The following is a 21,118-nucleotide window of genomic DNA, read 5'->3' on the forward strand; positions in this document are numbered from 1 at the left end:
TCCATTGACATGAATGGGTGAAATCCGATTTTGTTTGTAGCTCCGCCCATGTGTGCAGGTGGGCCGCGAGACCCCCAGAACATATCACCACAGGTAGTGAGGGATCTGCATACCAATTTTTGTTCAAATCGGTCAAGCTGTTTTTGAATTACTGTGAGAATGGCAGCTTTTTACATTTTTTCCATTGACATGAATGGGTGAAATCTGATTTTATGTTTGTAGCTCCGCCCACGTGTGCAGGTGGGCCGCGAGACCCCCAGAACATATCATCCCAGGTAGTGAGGGATCTGCATACCAAGTTTTGTTCGAATCGGTCAAGACGTTTTTGCGTGATCGCGGCACATACACACACACATACATACACACATACATACCTCCGATTTTATATATATATATATATATATATATAGATAAAATTGTGGTTACACATAGATAAACATGATTTAATGAGACAGTCAGCATGGGTTCAGCTGAGGGAGGTCTTGCTGAGGGAGATATTTCCTTGACTTCTTTGAAGGTGTGAATAAACATGTGGATAAAGGTGAGACAGTTGATGTAGTATATCTAGATTTTCAGAAAGCTTTTTTTTTTTAATAAATCTTTATTGATTTTTCAAGCTACAATTGTGCAACAAATGAATCACAAATATTGGTATTACAAACCAAGCACAACAAATGTATAACATTAATGCTCTATTATTTTTATCCCCTCCCTCCCACCCAATACAAATATATTAAAATCTTCATGAAACTATTCATAAATTCCTATATCAATACCATTTCCATTCCCCCCACCCCCCCGACAATGTGTATGTTTACATGTCCACAAAATGAAAAATTATTCCTCTTCACAATATTTAGCCAATGGCTCCCAAACATCCATAAAATTCTTAAATCGTCCCTGTTGTATGGCCAAACAATGTTTCATTTTGTAAGTAATACAAGAAACACTTTCACCAAAAGGACAAAATGAAGGTATATAATGAACACAAGCAAAGACCAGTCTATTCGGAGGAAAAAGCCTCAGACAGGGGCCCACCCACCTCCACAATGGTGGAATAACGGTGTTCAGGCGATCACTTCACTGGCATAAAACCTCCTTCTATAGTGGTCATAGCAATGTGTTTAAAAATTATTTTCACTTATGTTTTTATATATATTTTCTCAAATTTGAATGGTAAGAGAAGATAATGACTTAACTTTCTCCTTAGAGATCGGGACACCAACGATGGCCAGCGTTTCACTGTCAAGCTGCCTCAGGGTGTAAACAAGTCCGATCACATTTTCACTAGATTTAAGAATAACAACATTCAAATCAGAATAACTTTAAAAAAAGCTGATCAATATTATAACTACTTTTGTTATAATAGAACAGACTGCCTACCTTTCGTATGGACGCTCGCTTACGTCTCAAATGATCCTAAGATGGCGGCACGATTAGCAAGTCAGATTAAATCATGTCGGTGTGATGACGTGTGCCTACGTCAACACCGGAAACGACTAGCCGGCATTATCCTGCCGGTGGATGTTTACAAAAAAATGACACAACTTAGTTATGTTCATTTAAGGACAAATGATATCAGGGATTCAGAAGAAAACTGTGTTGGTTCTTTCTTATCTTCAATTGTATTTTTCTATCTATAATTTTCTTTTATTTCTTTATTTTTCTCTCATTTTAATTTTATAATCTTTTTTGTGTTTCTTCATTTTAAAGATTTTTTTGATTTTGATTTTGATTTTTATTTATAATTTTTGATTTTATTTCTTATTTTACTACTTCTATGTATGGACATCTACAAAAAAATCATTAATGATCAAAAATTCTTATAGAGCAATATTCCAGTCTGATCTAATGTTAAGTCCAACTGGTTCCTCACTGTTAAGCGTATGTATCCAAAATTGCTCAGCTCGTAACAAATGTTGAAGTCTGGAAGTTGAATTGTCCGTAATGTGATCAATCACGCAACAACGCAGTTCAAAAAATGTGTGATTATATTCCAGACAATGTGTCACCATAGGGGCTTGTACCCTATTGTTGTGAAGACAACTCTTGTGTTCAGTGACACGAGTTTTAAATGGACGTGTGGTTTGTCCTACGTACAGTTTGGGACATGGACATATAAACACATACACAACATAAGAGGAAGTACAGCTTGTGAGATGTTTTAACTTGAAAATTTGTCCTGTGCAGGGATGCGTAAAGATGTCATTGAGTTCTAAAGTAATTAGACAAATGGAACATTTATCGCATTTATGATGACCTGTTGGAGTGTCTTGAGGACTGATATTTCTCATTAAATCTGACGGGCTTAAAAGTTCTTTCAAATTTTTTTGCCTAGTGAAAGCTATCCGAAAATGAGAGTCAGTGAAGATAGATTGTAGTGACATGATTTCCCAGTGTCGCCTAAGTATTTTGGTGACTTTATTTATACCTGGAGAGTATTGTAGAATACAGGTCACTAGATTGTCTTCATTGTCCTTATTTCTAGGAACAAACAATAAGTCCCTATTCACAAATTTGGCTCTTTTGTACGCTTTTCTCAATGTTTGTGTGGGATACCCCCTATTCTTCAATCTCCCATACAGCTGTTTACTTTTAGATTTGTAGTCATGTAAATTCGAGCACAAACGACGATATCGGAAGAATTGAGAAGTGGGTAAACTCCGTTTTAAAGGACCAGGATGATTGCTGGAAAAATCCAAAAATGTGTTTCTATCCGTGGTCTTTCTAAATACTGTTGTGCTGATAATGTTGTCTTCCCTAGTGACCAAAACATCCAAAAAGGAGATTTGATATGGATGGTATGTCAGACTAAATTCAACTGTAGGATGTCTTGAGTTTAACCATGAATGAAAACTTTCTAATTCCTCCTTTGTGCCCTTCCAAATGACAAAAATGTCATCAATAAATCGCAGCCACAAACTAATAGAGGTGGAATATGGATTATTTTGAATCCACAGATCTTCAAATTTTTGCATGAACAGATTAGCCACTGAGGGGGCCATAGTGGCCCCCATGGCTACTCCTGAAACCTGCTGAAAAAATCTGTTCAAAAAACGAAAGTAATTTCTACGCATGGCAAGAGATAACAGGGCTATCACCAAATCAATAGGGATCCTATTGTGTTGCATGTTTTCTTGAAGAAATTCCTTAATAATATCAATGACTTCATCCTGAGGGATGATTGTATATAGTGATTTAACGTCAAAAGTAACAAAAAAGGAAATGCTAGTAACTTCAGTGATCTCAGATAGTTTTAATAAAAAATTGCGTGATTGATCACATTACGGACAATTCAACTTCCAGACTTCAACATTTGTTTCGAGCTGAGCAATTTTGGATACATACGCTTAACAGTGAGGAACCAGTTGGACTTAACATTAGATCAGACTGGAATATTGCTCTATAAGAATTTTTGATCATTAATGATTTTTTTGTAGATGTCCATACATAGAAGTAGTAAAATAAGAAATAAAATCAAAAATTATAAATAAAAATCAAAATCAAAATCAAAAAAATCTTTAAAATGAAGAAACACAAAAAAGATTATAAAATTAAAATGAGAGAAAAATAAAGAAATAAAAGAAAATTATAGATAGAAAAATACAATTGAAGATAAGAAAGAACCAACACAGTTTTCTTCTGAATCCCTGATATCATTTGTCCTTAAATGAACATAACTAAGTTGTGTCATTTTTTTGTAAACATCCACCGGCAGGATAATGCCGGCTAGTCGTTTCCGGTGTTGACGTAGGCACACGTCATCACACCGACATGATTTAATCTGACTTGCTAATCGTGCCGCCATCTTAGGATCATTTGAGACGTAAGCGAGCGTCCATACGAAAGGTAGGCAGTCTGTTCTATTATAACAAAAGTAGTTATAATATTGATCAGCTTTTTTTAAAGTTATTCTGATTTGAATGTTGTTATTCTTAAATCTAGTGAAAATGTGATCGGACTTGTTTACACCCTGAGGCAGCTTGACAGTGAAACGCTGGCCATCGTTGGTGTCCCGATCTCTAAGGAGAAAGTTAAGTCATTATCTTCTCTTACCATTCAAATTTGAGAAAATATATATAAAAACATAAGTGAAAATAATTTTTAAACACATTGCTATGACCACTATAGAAGGAGGTTTTATGCCAGTGAAGTGATCGCCTGAACACCGTTATTCCACCATTGTGGAGGTGGGTGGGCCCCTGTCTGAGGCTTTTTCCTCCGAATAGACTGGTCTTTGCTTGTGTTCATTATATACCTTCATTTTGTCCTTTTGGTGAAAGTGTTTCTTGTATTCATTGTGATATTCACCATATCCGAGTTTTTGTGCTATTCATTTTGTAAGTAAAACATAGGGTTTCCCACCAAAATAAATAGCTTAACCTATCCCAGTTTTTCCAGTTTCTCAAAATAAGCTGTAGAAAACTTTTGACAGAGTTCCTCATGTGGGGCTCTTGAGAAAATTAAAGAATCATGAGATAGATGACAAAGTTCAGTTGTGGATTAGGAATTGGTCATCGATAGAAAACAGAGGGTAGGATTAAATGGTCATTTTTCTCAATGGAGGAGAGTAAACAGTGGAGTGGGCACAGGGATCTGTACTGGGACCGGTGCTATTTATATTTTTAGTTCTTTATTCATTTTCAAACTTTCATCAAGTGTACAGGCATTAAATAAACAACATTAAAGTACAACACTTGCAACTCTTATTACTGTATCTTATAATATGTATAATTATAATTAACCCTCATCCCACCCCCCCTATCCATTATTCTTTTCTGAGATAAACAATAAAATGTGACCCTCCCCCCTCCCAGCATTAGAAGTTGTATCTTTATCATTACAATAATTTGTTAATGGCTCTCAAATTTTAATAAAATTCTTATAATTAACATGTTGTATAGCTAATGATCTTTCCATTTTATATATGTGACAAAGTGAATTCCACCAAAACTTATAACTTAGTCTACTATGATCTTTCCAATTCCTAGTAATATGTTGAATGGCGACTCCTGTCATCCTATATAATAAAACCCTAAGGGTTTCGTGTTCCCTGCCGCCGTGGTGTGTGATCCGTGGCCGTGTTCCATTTTAGAACCCGGCGGCAGGGAACATGCTGGCCACTCCCCTCCTCCCGCCCTCACTCACCAACCGCTGCTGCTGGAGGAAGCTGCAAGCAAGCTCTCTCCCAGCGGTGCCAGAGCCGCATCATCGCCACCCAGTACCGCTGCCGACACCGCTCTTCAAAGGAGCCTGGTGAGAATAGCGGCCGCTTGTAACAAACTTTGCAGGCCGCTCAGCACCTCAGTAGCACATTTCCTCTGACGTACGCGATCGCGTCAGAGGGAACTTACTACTGAGATGTATAGCGGCCTGCGAGGTTCACTACAGCTGGCCGCTATCCTCATCAGGCTGCAAACGAACATGCTGGACAGGAGGAGCAGGTAAGGGGCGCTGATGGGCCGGGGAGCAGAAAAGAGGGACAGGGGGAGCACGGAAGAGGTGCTGATGGACGGGGGAACAGGAAAGAGGGACAGGAGAGCACGAAAGAGGTGCTGATGGGCCGGGGAGCAGGGAAGAGGGACAGGGGGAGCACGGAAGAGGTGCTGATGGACGGGGGAACAGGCAAGAAAGACAGGGGGAGCACGAAAGAGGTGCTGATGGGCCGGGGAGCAGGGAAGAGGGACAGGGGGAGCACGGAAGAGGTGCTGATGGACGGGGGAACAGGAAAGAGAGACAGGGGAGCACGAAAGAGGTGCTGATGGACTGGGGGGAAGGGATGAGTGACAGGGGGAGCACAAAAGAAGTGCTGATGGACTGGGGAGCAGGGAAGAAGGATAGGGGAGCACAGAAGAGGTGCTGATGGACTGGGGAGCAGGGAAGAGGGACAGGGGGAGCACAGAAGAGGTGCTACTGGACACGGGGGACATAAAAGGAAGGGAGAAGGGCTACTGCTGGACAGGGGGAGCTGGCAAGGGGTGGTGGTGGACAGCGGAAGAAAAAGAGACAGAAAGAAAGACAGACAGAAAGCAGCCAAGGAGAGAGAGAGAGAGAGAGAGAGAGAGAGAGAAAGACACGTCTATTCTAGCACCCGTTAATGTAACGGGCTTAAAGACTAGTTATCAATAAAAGTTTATTGTCATTCGCTGATATCTGGCTCTTTTTTCTCATTGACATTCCAAATATTATGGTATCATAAGATGTTGCTACGTAATTTTCCAATTTAGCTTATTTATAAATGATCTGGAAATTGGAATGACCTGAGCGAGGTGATTAAGTTTGCAAATGACACTAAACTGTTCAAAGTTGTTGAAACTTATGCGGATTATGAAAAATTGCAGACAGACCTTAGGAAATTGGAAGCCTGGGTGTCCAAGTGGTAGATGAAATTTAATGTGGGCAAATACAAAGTTACCAGATGTTAGGGTCCACCTTGGGGGTTAGGATCTGGGTGTCATCATAAACAATATGATGAAACCTTCTGCCCAATGTGTGGCGGCGGCCAAAAAAGCAAACAGGATGCTAGGAATTATTAAAAAAGGAATGGTTAACAAGACTAAGAATGTTATAATGCCCCTGTATCGCTCCATGGTGCGACCACATCTGGAGTATTGCGTTCAATTCTGGTCTCCTTATCTCAAAAAAGATATAGTGGTGATAGAAAAGGTTCAAAGAAGAGCAATCAAGATGATAAAGGGGATGGAAAAGAGATGGCTGAAGGGAGATATGATCGAAGTCTATAAAACCCCGAGTGGAGTAGAACAAGTACAAGTACAAGTGTACAAGTAGAACGGGTACAAATGGATTAATTTTTCACTCTGTCAAAAAAATTACAAAGGCTAAGGGACACTCGATGAAGTTACAGGGAAATACTTTTAAAACCAATAGGAGCTCTGGAATGCATTGCCAGAGGTTGTGGTAAGAGCAGATAGCATAGCTGTTTTTTTTCTTTTTTTTTAATTTCTTTATTCTTTTTCAAACTTACATCAAGTGCACAATACAAGAAAGGTTTGGACAATCTCTTGGAGGAAAAGTCCACAGTCTGTTATTGAGAAAAAATGGGGGATGCTTGCCCTGGATCGGTAGCATGAAATGTTGCTACTCCTTGGGTTTTGGCCAGGTACTAGGGACCTGGATTGGCCACCATGAGAATGGGCTTCTGGGCTTGATGGACCATTGGTCTGACCCAGTAAAGCTATTCTTATGTCCTTTTTGAATTGTATAAGGAATGAGTGACCTGGATGGCAGAAGTCAGACCAGTTGAGTTTTTCCCATATATAGCCTTGTGGACCATACATGTGATTTTGAATTGGATTTTGTTCTTGATTGGCAGCCAGTGTAGTTCTGCCAGCCCTTGCAAAGAATAGTCTAGCCACTATGTTCTGGAGTAGCTGCAACCTCTTAAGGCCTTTGTTTGGGAATTTGCAATACAGAGAGTTGAAGTATATGGAATTAAAACTGCTTGAGCCACTGTCCTAAAGCTGGTTGGGCTCAGGGCAGATTTTATCGTCCTCAGCTGTCTCAGTCTGAAGAAGACTTTTTTGACCAGTGAGGTGATCTGATCACCTATGGTGAGATCAGCATCAAGGATTAGAGAATGATATGGTGACTGTTATGGCGATCTTGTTCTTCCTGCCTCCTCGAGCCAGGCCAGGCACGTACAAGCACCGGACACACAAGTCTTCACCTCCGATATCAATTCTGACGTCGGAAAGGAAGTTCTGGGCTAGCAAATCGCTGCCTGGCTGGCCTGGAACTTCCTCTTCGACGTCAGAATTGACGTTGGGGGGAAGACTTGTGGGCCCGGCGCTTGTACGCACCAGGCCTGGCTCAGGGAAGCAGGGAGAAATTGGTGTGGTGGCTTGGGGGAAGGGGCAGGGAGAGAGAAAGAATTGGGGAAGTGGAGAAATCTGTGCGATAGTTTGGGGGGGGCAGGTGGAGAGAAAAAGAAAGACAAGCAGGCAGGGGGAGAGAGAAAGAAAGACAGGCAGGCAGGGGGAAAGAAAGAAAGAAAAGGGGAGGGGTCAGAAAGAAATAATGGATTTACAGAAGGAAGTGCAACCAGAGACTCATGAAATCACCAGACAAAAAGGTAGGAAAAATGATTTTATTTTCAATTTAGTGATCAAAATGTGTCAGTTTTGAGAATTTATATCTGCTGTCTATATTTTGCACTATGGCCCCCTTTTACTAAACCGCGATAGTGATTTTTAGTGCAGGGAGTCTATGAGTGTTGGGAGCTGCGAGGGACATTCAGCGCAGTTCCCTGTGCTAAAAACCGCTATCGCGGTTTAGTAAAAGGGGAGAGGGTATATTTGTCTTTTTTGTTTAGCTGTTACTGAGGTGACATTACATAAAGTCATCTGCCTTGACCTCTGAAAAAACCCCTGAATACAAATGATAATTACATTTTCTCTGCGTACAGTGTGCTTTGTGTTTTTTAAAATTTTATTGTCGGTAAATAATTTTGACTTGGTCGTTTTAAAAGTAGCTCGCTGCCTGTTGGGGATACGTGGGCTGACTGCCGCCCGGAATATCTCCCTGCCCGCTGAAGCCGCTGCCGATTCTTCCCCCCCTGGTCTGCCACACTCAACCCCCTGCCACCGCGTCCCCCCCCCAACAGCTCCCTTCAATCATCCGCCGCCACCGCTGCAACTCCAGGCAAGTAAGGGCCAGGCACATGCAGCGATTGCACGCTGTTGGCCCACAAGCCTTCCCCCGATGTCAATTCTGATGTTGGAGAGAAGGTCCAGGTCAGCCAGTCACTGCTTGGCTAGCTTGGACCTTCTCTCCGATGTGGGCTTTCAATTGCTTGGGCAGGGATACTTGATTGGTATTTGTTACACTTAGGGGGTACTTGGCTTGAAAATGTTGAGAAATACTGCTCTAATTCAGCAGCCAGCTCTGATTTATAAAATGACAATTGTACAGAATGTTTCTTTTTATATTATAATAAGCTCAGTGTAAAACTATTCGAGGCTTGTGCAAAGATGGGATCAGATGGTTTGCGGAAATGGGGACTGAGCTCACAGGGACAGGGCGGAGACGGGGACAGAGCTCACGGAGACAGGGCGGAGACAGGGACAAATTTTTTTCCTCGTGTCATTCTCTATCCAGAATTACTCCTACCGTGTTTCCCCGAAAATAAGCCCTACCCCCAAAATAAGCCCTAGTCCCAGGATTCGCCGGCAACTCTTCAACCCGCCTCCCCCCCCCACCGCGCAGTCAAATCCCTGCTAACCCTCCATCCTCACCTCCCTGCCGACCGCGAGTGAGCCCTACCTTCATCTGAAGCAGCGTCGGGCAGGCAGCACTCTAAACAGGCTGCTTTGGCCTTGTCCATTGGGGATTTAACTCTGACGCATTACTGATGATGTCATCAGTAATGCGGCAGAGTGAAATCCCCGACAGACAAGTCGAAGCAGCCTGTTTAGAATGGTGCCAGCCCAACGCTGCTGCTGTTGAAGGTAGGGCTCGCTCACAGTCGGTGGGAGGGAAGGATGGTCAGCAGGGGTTCGGCTGCGCTGTGGGGGCGGGGTGCTCAAGGGTTCCTCTGCACAACGGATGGGAGGGAGGGAAGGATGGATAGAAGCTGGGCAAGTGTTATGCTGCACGAGGGATGGCAGGGAGGGAAGGACAGAAGCTGGGCAAGGGTTATGCTGCACGAGGGATGGCAGGGAGGGAAGGACAGAAGCTGGGCAAGGGTTATGCTGCACGAGGGATGGCAGGGAGGGAAGGACAGAAGCTGGGCAAGGGTTATGCTGCACGAGGGATGGCAGGGAGGGAAAGACAGAAGCTGGGCAAGGGTTATGCTGCACGAGGGAGGGAAGGATAGAAGCTGGGCAAACTTCTGCTGCACAGGAGGATGGGAGGGAGGGAGGGAGAGGAGGAAAGATGCTGCACATGTGGGGGAAAGGAAAGAGGAACAACTGGGGTGAGGAAGGGAGGGATGATCATGTGCATACCCTGAAAATAAGACCTAGAACCTTTTTTGAATCCCAAATGAATAAAAGACACTGTCTTATTTTCGGGGAAACACGGTAGTACTTTCAATGTCCTATTTATTGTGAGCTTCTTGCCTGAGGATAGTTAGCTCTGAGTGAGAGAATTATGGTCACCAAACCAGAGGACCTTTGTCTTCTGCTTATTTAGTTTGAGGGAGTTCAGTTGTGACCATGTACTTAGATTTTCAGTCAGCTTTGATATGTGTTGCAATGGGTCTTTGGCTACACAGAGGATAAAGAGGTTATCTGCATATGAAAAAGTGTGAACTTGTGGGAAGGAGAACCTCCTTCCCAAGGTGTTTATGTATACAATGAATATTGACGGTGAAAGAGGGGAGCCTTATGGAGCCCCACAGAAGGCTTACCAGGTTTGGGATTTCCTGAGCCCTCTTGCTCAAAAATTATGTGAAACATTTTAGCACTAACTCATGCACTCCTAACCATTTTAGCACTAACCAATGCACATTTTAGCACTAACCCATGCAGAAGCTGGATAGAAGTGGGGAGGGGATAGAGAGGGGAACAGATGCTGGTTGGAAGGGGAAAGTGAGAAGGGGAGCAGACACTGAAGTAAAGTGGGGAGGAGACAGGGGAGCAGATGGGAAGTGGAGAGATAGGGAGGAGCAGACGCTGGATGGAAGTGGGGAGGGGAGAGAGGGAGCAGACGTTAGAAGGAAGGAAGTGGGGAGGCGAGAAAGGTGAGACTCTGGAAGGAAGTAGAGAGAGCACATATTGGATGGAAGAAGGGGATAAAGAAAAAGAGCGCATGCTGGATTTTAAAATTAATAGTGAGTAGTCTACTGCATCAAACGCTGTTGAGATATCGAATTGCAATAGTACTGTTTGCTTGCCTTTGCTTAGGTAGGACTGTTAATTATATGAGGAGGGATTCAGAGCTGTGCATCAGCCTGAAGCCATGTTGAGAGTTATGGAAGCCATCTACCAGGTTTAGGAACTTGGATAGCTCTGTGTTAACGCAGAATTCTACCAGTTTAGCTAGCTAAGGTATTACTACTACTTGCCTGACCTTTGCTGTGTCAACCAAAGAGAATTTTTTCCAATATCTATCTGTGGGGTTTCCTTCTTTCACATCAGCTTGCACTGAGCTAATCTCTTATGGTTTTGATTTTGCTCTGGAAGTGGTTGGCTTGCTTATCTTCATCTGGATGCTGTGTATAGAGATCTGTGATAATATCTTTAGTAGATATTAGTGAAGTGAAGATCTTGAATAGGCATTTGGGTGAAGTTCTTTGATTGATTAATCAAGGTATCATAATGATCACTTTTATCTTCGGCTACTGCCAGTTTGCATAGCTTAACCTCTCTTCTCCAACTGACATAACGTTCCTCTTTATGGCTTTTCTTCCATGCCTCGGTTTCACACTCTTGTTCTTTGTGCTAGTAGTTCATCCGTGAACTAGGGATTGTTTTTCAGTTTCATTTTTACATAGAATGAATAAATAGATTAAAAAAATAATAAAAATAAAAATCACTGATCTCTATGGGTATAAAATCATCTGAGCAGTAGAAACTAAACTCTGTAAATGCTACTAGCTATCTGAAACACTTTAACAAGATACATTTAAGCTATTTAATTCTTTTTTGTGTGGCTGATGAGAGGGTCCCTGAGTGAAATGTGAGTACCCACATTATTGCTGGATTTCTAAGATGGACTGAAGTCTGGAGGTTACTTTTAGGCTGAATTAATGAAATATCTAACAAACAACTCTTTCAACTCTAAACACGTTCAAAAAGTAATCCTTATGTAATGGTGCACTGTATCATTTTGAATGTAAAACTGTAACCTGTTCTAAGTTCTTTGGGGAGGACGAGATATAAAACCAAATAACCAAATATATTTTGTAGTTGGCACATACCACTGTGTAATGACAAGTGCTGTGTTGGTGTTGCAGCTGCATCAAATATTGCTCTGTCTAAGAAATCAATAGTGGATTCGGTGTAAACAATCTGGAAGATCTGGCTGAGGAGTAAGCAGAGTTCTTCTGCTGATGCCTGTGTAAAGGACAGAAAAAGATTGACAAATAAAAAACAAAAACACTCCCCCAAAAGGTGATACAGTAAACTCTGTTATCCAGCATCCATGGAGATTAGTAGATGCTGGATAACTGTAGTATCTGGTTGCTTGAGAGTTACTCTACTATAGTTTTGTCTCCTTTCCCACCTCATTCTCTTCCTCTCTCTGTCATACCCCACCTCCACTTGTAGGTCCAGCATCTTTTCCTCCCTTCCCACCCTCCTTTCTAGTCTGAATCACTTTCTCTCCCCACCCTCCCATACAGCAGCCATTCATATCCCCTCCCCTTCACTCTGCTGGACCCTTCCCCCATAAACATTTCTGGTGCACCTCCTCCCTCAGGTCTGTCCTCCCTCCCTTTGCATGGGTCTGGCCTCCTGGAACTTCCCTCACTTACCCAAAGCATTCCTCACCCGCCAACCCTCCCTCTCTCCCTTATCCCAAAGCAGTAACAGCAGCTGGTCAGCAGAGGCAGCACTGTAAACAGAAGTTTTGGAAATGATGTGGCAGAGGAAAAGCCCTGCTGGGGCTGGCTGCAAACAGCCTGCCTACAGCGCCGCCTCTGCTAACCAGCTGCTGATGCTGCTTCTTCTTCAGGAAAGTGAGGGAGGGAAGGGGGTTGGCAGGTCAGGACCGTTGACGCGACTTTGGGGGCTGTAAGGAGGAATGGGGGAGGAGGGTGTTTGGTCAGGACTGCTGCCACTTTGGAGGCTGAAGGATGATTTTTTTTTTTGGCAATTTTTTTTTTTTTTTTGCTGGTTGGGTAAGAGTGCCAGTTGCTCGAGTCCCAGAAAATCAGGATTCTACTGTATCTGTGTTGGATTAACTAAAACCCTTCTAGTAATGGCTAATATTTACTACCATGAACTGCATTTTCTATTGAGCTTTTCTCCTTTGCTACCCTTCCACCTCCCTCCAAACCTGCTACCCTTCTGGACCTTCTCGCACCCCTTCTACCTTCACCCTAGTCATCACCTTGCTGGTCTCCTCAATGGTATTTATCTTTACAATGGCCTGGCAACAGAAGGTTGCCATGGGTAGAAAGAATAAAAGTAATAGAGGGGAAAAAAAATATTTAAGAACATAAGAATAACCTTATTCGATAAGATCAATGATCCATCTATCCCAGTATCCCATCTTCACGGTGGCCAATCCAGGTCACAAATATCTGGCAAAAACCCAAATAGTAGCAACATTCCATGCTACTTATAGCAGAAATATACACGTTCATAATACAGAAAGATTAGATTCTTACCTCGATAATCTTCTTTCTTGTAGATATGTCTAGTAGTCCTAAACGCTAGGGTTATCCATCTGAACCTGAAAGTTGTTTGTAGAAAGATGTCACATATCTTTCAACTTCGCCTCCTTCCAAGTGTGCTTGCTCCTGCCCCTTGAGTTTGTATCAAAACAGTCAAGAGCTAATATAATAGGACGCATAACAGGGAGGAGGAGAATGGAGAATCTCCCCAACAACTGTTCTACTCTGCAACAACTAAAATAACATTAGTAAAACCTGCTTGTAATCAGAACTAACATTTATGGAGCTCACAGCTAATCACATGACCTGCTATCAAGCAGAAACACAGCTGTACCTATTTTTTTATTTTCCCTTAGCTGAAAGACAGAGATATTCTCAAATCCAGACATACACTCTTAACAAGACAGAAGGCAGGTGAAGCCCACCTACAGGTTGGGGCTTCAGGACTACTAGACCCCTCTACAAGAAAGAAGATTATTGCGGTAAGAACTTAATCTTTCTTCTAGTGCAAATCTCCTTGGACAAAACTGCCCGAGCCCCTCCCATGAGGAAGCCACACCTCTGGTGGAATGTGCTTTCACTAAAATTGGCAGCTGTTTACTGCAGCCCACATATACAGTAGAAATTGCCAAAATATGTATCATTATGTAGTACTGCAAGGGTGGTATATATCACAGTTCTTCAACCGCCGGTCCGCGGACCGGTGCCGGTCCGCAAAAAAATCGTGCCGGTCCGCGAAAGATTCAGGACCCCGCCGCAGCAAAAGGTGCCAGCGTCAGCTAACGTGCAACTTCCTGTTGAGACAAGATTGAGACAAGTAATGACCATATACGCCCATAGGAATAACAACAGAGGCGTTGGTCAAAAACTTCCATAGTATTTCTCCCTCCTTCGTCGACATTGAAGTATAGACCTTGTTATTGAAGGAAATAAGGTCAAATTGATTAGAAGGAGAAAAGGAAGGTTTCCAAGTGAAGAAGTTCTTGAAGAAGACCAGTTAGGTGAAGTCTGAGTTGCAGACAAAAACCTGTAAAATTGGAGCAAAAGCTGCAAAGTTGCATAGAGTCCATTTTCATAAAACGATAGTAGAAAGTCTCTACAGAAGATATTGTAAAATAAATCTTCTCAGTAGAATGTCCTTGAAAAAGCATCAGCCCAATGAAAAATGCGAAAGCTTTGTGGGAATCTTGCATCAGGACCTGGAGAGGAAAAACTGCTTTGACTAACTGAAAAACGGTGCCAGGAGGAAAAATACTGCGATGCACAACTGGATGCATCTATGAAGCATCAGTGATACCGGAATCATGTGTCCGGTACCGAGTCACAGGAATCAGGAAAAAAATATTGAAGTTGTTCCTCAAGAGAAAAAAATCACATGTACCTCTGGCTATTTAGCTGCTATCATCAATGCACAGAGCCCCCTCATTATTTTTGTTTGGCCAATACTGTTTTGTTTGCTTGTAATCTTGGGGTCATCTTTGACTCCTCTCTTTCTCCTTCACTGTCCAGATACAACATATCACCGGAAAACACGGACGCAGATTTAATTGAAGACATAGAGAATATCACTCTACGGGGCGACACTGTACTGCTAGGGGACTTCAACATGCCTGATGCAGACTGGACCACATTTTCAGCAACAACCAGCAGCAGCAGGAGGCTTTTGACCTCCATAAAAGGAGTACATCTCAGACAGATGGTAACGGAGCCCACTAGGGCCCAGGCGATCCTAGACCTGGTACTCACCAACGGGGAAAGCGTCTCAGAGGTCTCGGTGGGAGATACGCTAGCCTCCAGCGACCATAACATGGTATGGTTCAACATTGGGAAAGGATCCTCTAAATCAATTACAAAAACAAAGGTGCTCAAATTCCGGGGCACCGACTTCGCACGCATGGGAGATTTCGTTCATCAGACGCTGCAGGACCAAGCAGAGACCGGCAATGTGGAAACTATGTGGTCATACCTGAAATCATCCATACACGAAGCAACTAATCGCTACATAAAATCAGTAGATAAACGGCAAAGAAACAACAACCCCCAATGGTTCACTGAAGAGATCTCGCACCTCATTAAGGAGAAGAAAAAAGCATTTCTTTCCTACAAACGTACGCAGAGAAGAGAAACTAAAGTAGAATATAAGACCAGATCTGCAGCGGTCAAAACAGCAGTTAGGGAGGCCAAACTTCGAGTGGAAGAAACTCTGGCAAAAAACATTAAAAAAGGGGACAAATCCTTCTTTAGGTATATCAGTGATAGGAAAAGGAACACAGACGGTATAGTACGCCTTAGACAACCGGACGGAAACTACGCGGTGGCGGATTCAGAAAAAGCAGAACTACTAAATGAATATTTCTGCTCAGTCTTCACCTGCGAAGCACCGGGACACGGACCACAGTTGAAGGTAAAACAAGACGTGGATGACCCGTTTCAGAATTTTGAGTTCACACCTGGGGACGTCTACAACGAACTGGCAAGGCTAAAGGTAAACAAGGCCATGGGACCGGACAATTTACACCCAAGAGTGCTCAGGGAATTGAGAGATGTTCTGGCGGAACCGTTGGCAGTGCTCTTCAATCTCTCACTAAGTACGGGGATAGTTCCGTTGGACTGGAAAACAGCCAACGTCGTTCCTCTACACAAAAAGGGTTGTAAGGCTGAGGCTGCGAACTACAGACCGGTAAGCCTCACCTCAATAGTGTGTAAACTCATGGAAACACTAATTAAGTATAAATTAGATACGATCCTGAACGAGGGAAATCTCCGGGATCCCAGTCAACATGGATTCACCAAGGGTAGGTCATGCCAGTCCAATCTTATCAGCTTCTTTGACTGGGTAACAAGAAGACTGGACTCAGGAGAGTCCTTGGACGTCGTGTACCTGGACTTCAGCAAAGCGTTTGACAGCGTCCCACACCGCAGACTGCTGAACAAGATGAAATCGATGGGATTAGGAGAGACTCTAACTGCATGGGTTAAAGATTGGCTTAGTGGCAGACTTCAGAGGGTGGTGGTTAACGGTACCCTCTCTAAAATGTCGGAGGTGACTAGCGGAGTGCCACAGGGTTCAGTCCTGGGCCCACTCCTCTTCAACATATTCATTGGGGATCTGACTCAAGGGCTTCAAGGCAAGGTAACCTTATTCGCTGATGACGCCAAACTATGCAATATAGTAAACGGCTATAATCTACAGGATGCTATGGAGCAAGACCTGCGTACTTTAGAAAGTTGGTCCTCGATGTGGCAGCTGGGCTTTAACGCCAAGAAACGTAAGATCATGCATCTCGGTAACGGAAATCCTTGCAGAACTTACACCCTGAATGGAGAAACTTTAACCAGGACTACGGCAGAACGAGACTTAGGAGTAATCATCAGTGCTGACATGAAAGCAGCCACTCAAGTGGAGAAGGCTTCATCTAAAGCATGGCAGATGATAGGTTGTATCAAGAGAAGCTTCGTCAACAGGAAACCTGAAGTCATGATGCCATTGTACAGAGCCATGGTGAGACCTCATCTGGAGTACTGTGTGCAATTCTGGAGGCCACATTACCGTAAGGATGTGCTCAGAATTGAGTCGGTTCAGCGGATGGCCACCAGGATGGTCTCGGGGCTAAAGGGTCTCCCGTACGAGGAAAGACTGAGCAAATTGCAGCTCTACACTCTTGAAGAGCGTAGGGAGAGGGGAGACATGATTAAGACATTTAAGTACATCACGGGACGGGTCGAGGTGGAAGAGGATATCTTTCTTCTCAGGGGACCCTCGACCACAAGAGGACATCCGCTCAAACTCAGGGGAGGGAAGTTTCGTGGAGACGCAAGGAAGTACTTCTTCACGGAGAGAGTGATCGAGCATTGGAACAAGCTTCCAGTGCAGGTGGTCGAGGCACGCAGCATCCCAGACTTCAAGAAAGCACAGTTACTTACCGTAACAGGTGTTATCCAGGGACAGCAGGCAGATATTCTTGACTGATGGGTGACGGCACCGACGGAGCCCCGGTACGGATACTTTTAGAGTGATTGCACTCTAAGAACTTGGAAAGTTCTAGAGGCAGCACCGCGCGTGCGCGAGTGCCTTCCCGCCCGACACAGGCGCGCGGTCCCCAGTTATGATAAGCCAGCTAAGAAGCCAACCCGGGGAGGTGGGTGGGACGCAAGAATATCTGCCTGCTGTCCCTGGATAACACCTGTTACGGTAAGTAACTGTGCTTTATCCCAGGACAAGCAGGCAGCATATTCTTGACTGATGGGTGACCTCCAAGCTAACAAAAAGAGGGATGGTGGGAAGGTTGGCCATTAAAAAAACAAATTTTGTAAAACAGATTGGCCGAAGTGTCCATCCCGTCTGGAGAATGCATCCAGACAATAGTGAGATGTAAAAGTATGAACTGAGGACCAAGTGGCAGCCTTGCAGATTTCCTCAATAGGAGTGGAACGGAGGAAAGCTACAGATGCTGCCATAGCTCGGACTCTATGGGCCGTGACAGAACCTTCCAGTGTCAGTCCGGTCTGAGCATAACAGAATGAAATGCACGCTGCAAGCCAATTCGACAACGTACGTTTAGAAACAGGATGTCCTAATTTATTCGGATCAAAGGACAGAAAAAGTTGGGGAGATGATCTGTGGGGCTTAGTACGGTCTAAATAGTAAGCCAGAGCTCGCTTACAGTCCAAAGTATGTAGAGCCTGTTCACCAGAATGAGAGTGAGGTCTCGGAAAGAAGACAGGCAGAACAATGGATTGATTGAGATGGAATTCAGAGACAACCTTAGGGAGAAACTTTGGATGTGTACGCAGAACCACCTTATCATGATGAAAGACTGTGAAAGGTGGGTCAGAAACTAGTGCATGGAGCTCACTGACCCTCCTGGCAGAGGTGAGAGCAATAAGGAAAAGAACCTTCCAAGTAAGGAATTTGAAAGAGGCATTTGCCAAAGGTTCAAATGGAGGCTTCATTAAAGCGGATAGAACCACATTAAGATCCCAGATCACAGGAGGTGCTTTAATAGGAGGTTTTAAATTAAAAAGACCTCGCATGAATCTGGTGACCAGGGGATGAGCTGAAAGGAGTTTTCCATGGACTGGCTCATGAAAAGCCGCAATAGCACTGAGATGAACTCTGACGGAGGTAGATTTGAGGCCAGAGTCAGACAGAAAAAGTAAGTAATCCAACAAGGTCTCCACTGAAAGAGACTTGGGATTATGATGATGAAGAAGACACCAAGAAGAAAATCTTGTCCACTTCTGATGGTAACACTGAAGAGTGGTCGGTTTCCTGGAAGCATTCAGGACAGAACGAACGGGCTGAGACAGTAGAGAATCATGTGAAGTCAGCCCGAGAGATACCAAGCTGTCAGGTGTAGAGACTGGAGGTTGGGATGCAGCAGGGTCTCCTGATGTTGCGTAAGCAGAGAAGGAAATATTGGAAGCAGAAAAGGATCCCTGGAACTGAGTTGAAGTAGAAGGGAGAACCAATGCTGTCTGGGCCATCTTGGAGCAATTAGAATCATGGTGGCTCTGTCCCTCTTGAGCTTGAACAAGGTGCGTAACATGAGTGGAAGTGGAGGGAAAGCATACAGGAACAGATTGGACCAATCCAGGAGGAACGCATCCGCTGCCAGACGGTGAGGAGTGTAGAGTCTGGAGCAGAAGCTGGGCAGTTGGTGATTGTGAGGAGCTGCAAAGAGGTCCACTTGAGGAGTGCCCCACTGGTCGAAGATGGACTGCAAGGTTGATGGATCGAGAGTCCATTCGTGTGGTTGTAAAACTCTGCTGAGTTTGTCCGCTAAGGAGTTCTGCTCCCCCTGGATGTAGATCGCTTTCAGGAACAAGTGGTGATCTGTGGCCCAAGTCCAGATTCTCTGGGCTTCCTGGCATAATAGGCGAGAGCCTGTCCCACCTTGTTTGTTGATGTAATACATTGCAACTTGATTGTCTGTGCACAGTAGAAGGACCTGAGGAAAGAGAAGATGCTGAAATGCTTTGAGGGCATAAAACATTGCCCTGAGTTCCAGGAAATTGATGTGATGCTTCATTTCCTGAGGTGTCCAAAACCCTTGAGTTTGAAACTCGTCCAAATGTGCCCCCCAGGCATAAGGGGATGCATCGGTGGTGATGACAAGCTGATGCTGAGGCAGATGAAATAGAAGACCTCTGGATAGATTTGAGGATATCAACCACCATTGCAGCGATCGACGAAGTGATGATGTCACAGATATGTGTCGTGAGCAAGGATCTGTCGCCTGGGACCACTGGTTGGCTAAGGTCCATTGGGGAGTGCGCAGGTGAAGACGCGCAAGGGGAGTGACGTGAACCGTGGAGGCCATGTGACCCAAAAGAATCATCATTTGTTTGGCAGATATGGAACTTTGAGACAGTATCTGCTGACAGAGAAATTGGAGAGTCTGAAGACGATTGGATGGAAGGAATGATCTCATGAGGATCGTGTCCAGTATTGCTCCAATGAACTGGAGTCTTTGAGTGGGGATGAGGTGAGATTTTGGAAGATTGATCTCGAATCCCAGGATTTGAAGAAAAAGGATGGTTTGATTCGTGGCCAGAAGAACTGACTGAGATGAGACGGCTTTGATCAACCAGTCGTCTAGGTAAGGAAAGACCTGGAGGTGGTGAGAGCGAAGAAAAGCTGCAACCACAATGAGACATTTGGTTAACACCCTTGGAGAGGAGGCAAGACCGAAGGGTAGTACCTTGTATTGGTAATGACGATGATTGATCATGAAACGAAGATATTGCCTGGAGGTCAGATTGACCGGAATGTGAGTGTAAGCTTCTTTGAGATCGAGGGAGCATAGCCAGTCGTTTTGATTGAGAAGAGGGTAAAGAGTGGCTAAAGAAAGCATTTTGAATTTTTCTTTGACCAAACATTTGTTGAGATCTCGAAGATCTAGAATGGGTCTTAGATCTCCTGTTTTTTTGGGGACTAGAAAATAACGGGAGTAGAACCCCTGCCCCTGTTGATCTGGAGGAACTTCCTCTATGGCATTTAAACGAAGGAGAGATTGAACTTCTTGAACTAGAAGAACAGCTTGAGGAGAGTTCAAAGCAGACTCTTTTGGTGGACTTAGAGCCGGCAGAGTTTGAAAGTTGAGAGAGTAGCCGTGATGGATGATGTTGAGGACCCATTGGTCCGAGGTGATGATTTCCCATCGGCTGAGGAAAAGAGATAAACGACCACCTATGGGTTGAGGAAGGTGGGTGGAGATTTGAACGTTGGCTATGTTTTGGAGAACTAAGTCAAAAGGGTTGTGACTTTGGTTGTGGAGGTGGCTTCACAGGCTGTTGTTGCTGTTGAGGCCTAGGAGGTTGACGTTGTTGTTGGCGTTGACGTCTAGGTGGTTGGGAAGGTGTCTGCAATGGTCTAGCTGCATAGCGGCGCTGATAAGCCGACTGCTGTCTGAAAGGCCGTGTAGTAGGGGGCTTCTTTTTATTTTTGAGCAGAGTATCCCAATGTGTCTCATGAGCCGAGAGCTTTTGAGTGATCGAGTCCATGGATTCCCCAAAAAGCTCATCCCCCAGGCATGGTGCATTGGCTAACCGATCTTGATGGTTAACATCAAGTTCGGATACCCGAAGCCAGGCAAGCCTACGCATAGCTACAGACATAGCTGTAGCTCTTGAGGTTAGTTCAAAGGTATCATAGATGGACCTAACCATAAATTTTCGCAGTTGAAATAACGAAGAAGAGCATTGATGAAAAGCCTGTTGTTTTCGTTGGGGAAGGTACTTTTCAAAAGAGGCCATGGTGGTAAGGAGGTGTTTCAGATAAAAAGAAAAATGGAATGCGTAGTTGCCAGATCTATT

At 44.0% G+C, this 21,118-nt stretch overlaps 1 protein-coding gene across 2 annotated transcripts in view; it reads right to left on the reverse strand.

Moving 5' to 3' along the window:
* CCM2 (CCM2 scaffold protein) overlaps positions 1–21,118 on the reverse strand; it is a 163,399-nt gene that overhangs the window by 34,175 nt on the left and 108,106 nt on the right. For both annotated transcript variants that reach the window (XM_033931908.1, XM_033931907.1), the window contains one exon: positions 11,882–12,017. In XM_033931908.1, coding sequence (XP_033787799.1) covers positions 11,882–12,017 — 136 coding nt within the window. The remainder of the gene's footprint in view (positions 1–11,881; positions 12,018–21,118) is intronic.

The sequence above is a fragment of the Geotrypetes seraphini genome, chromosome 2, assembly GCF_902459505.1.
Source record: "Geotrypetes seraphini chromosome 2, aGeoSer1.1, whole genome shotgun sequence".
Taxonomy (NCBI): Eukaryota; Metazoa; Chordata; class Amphibia; order Gymnophiona; family Dermophiidae; genus Geotrypetes; species Geotrypetes seraphini.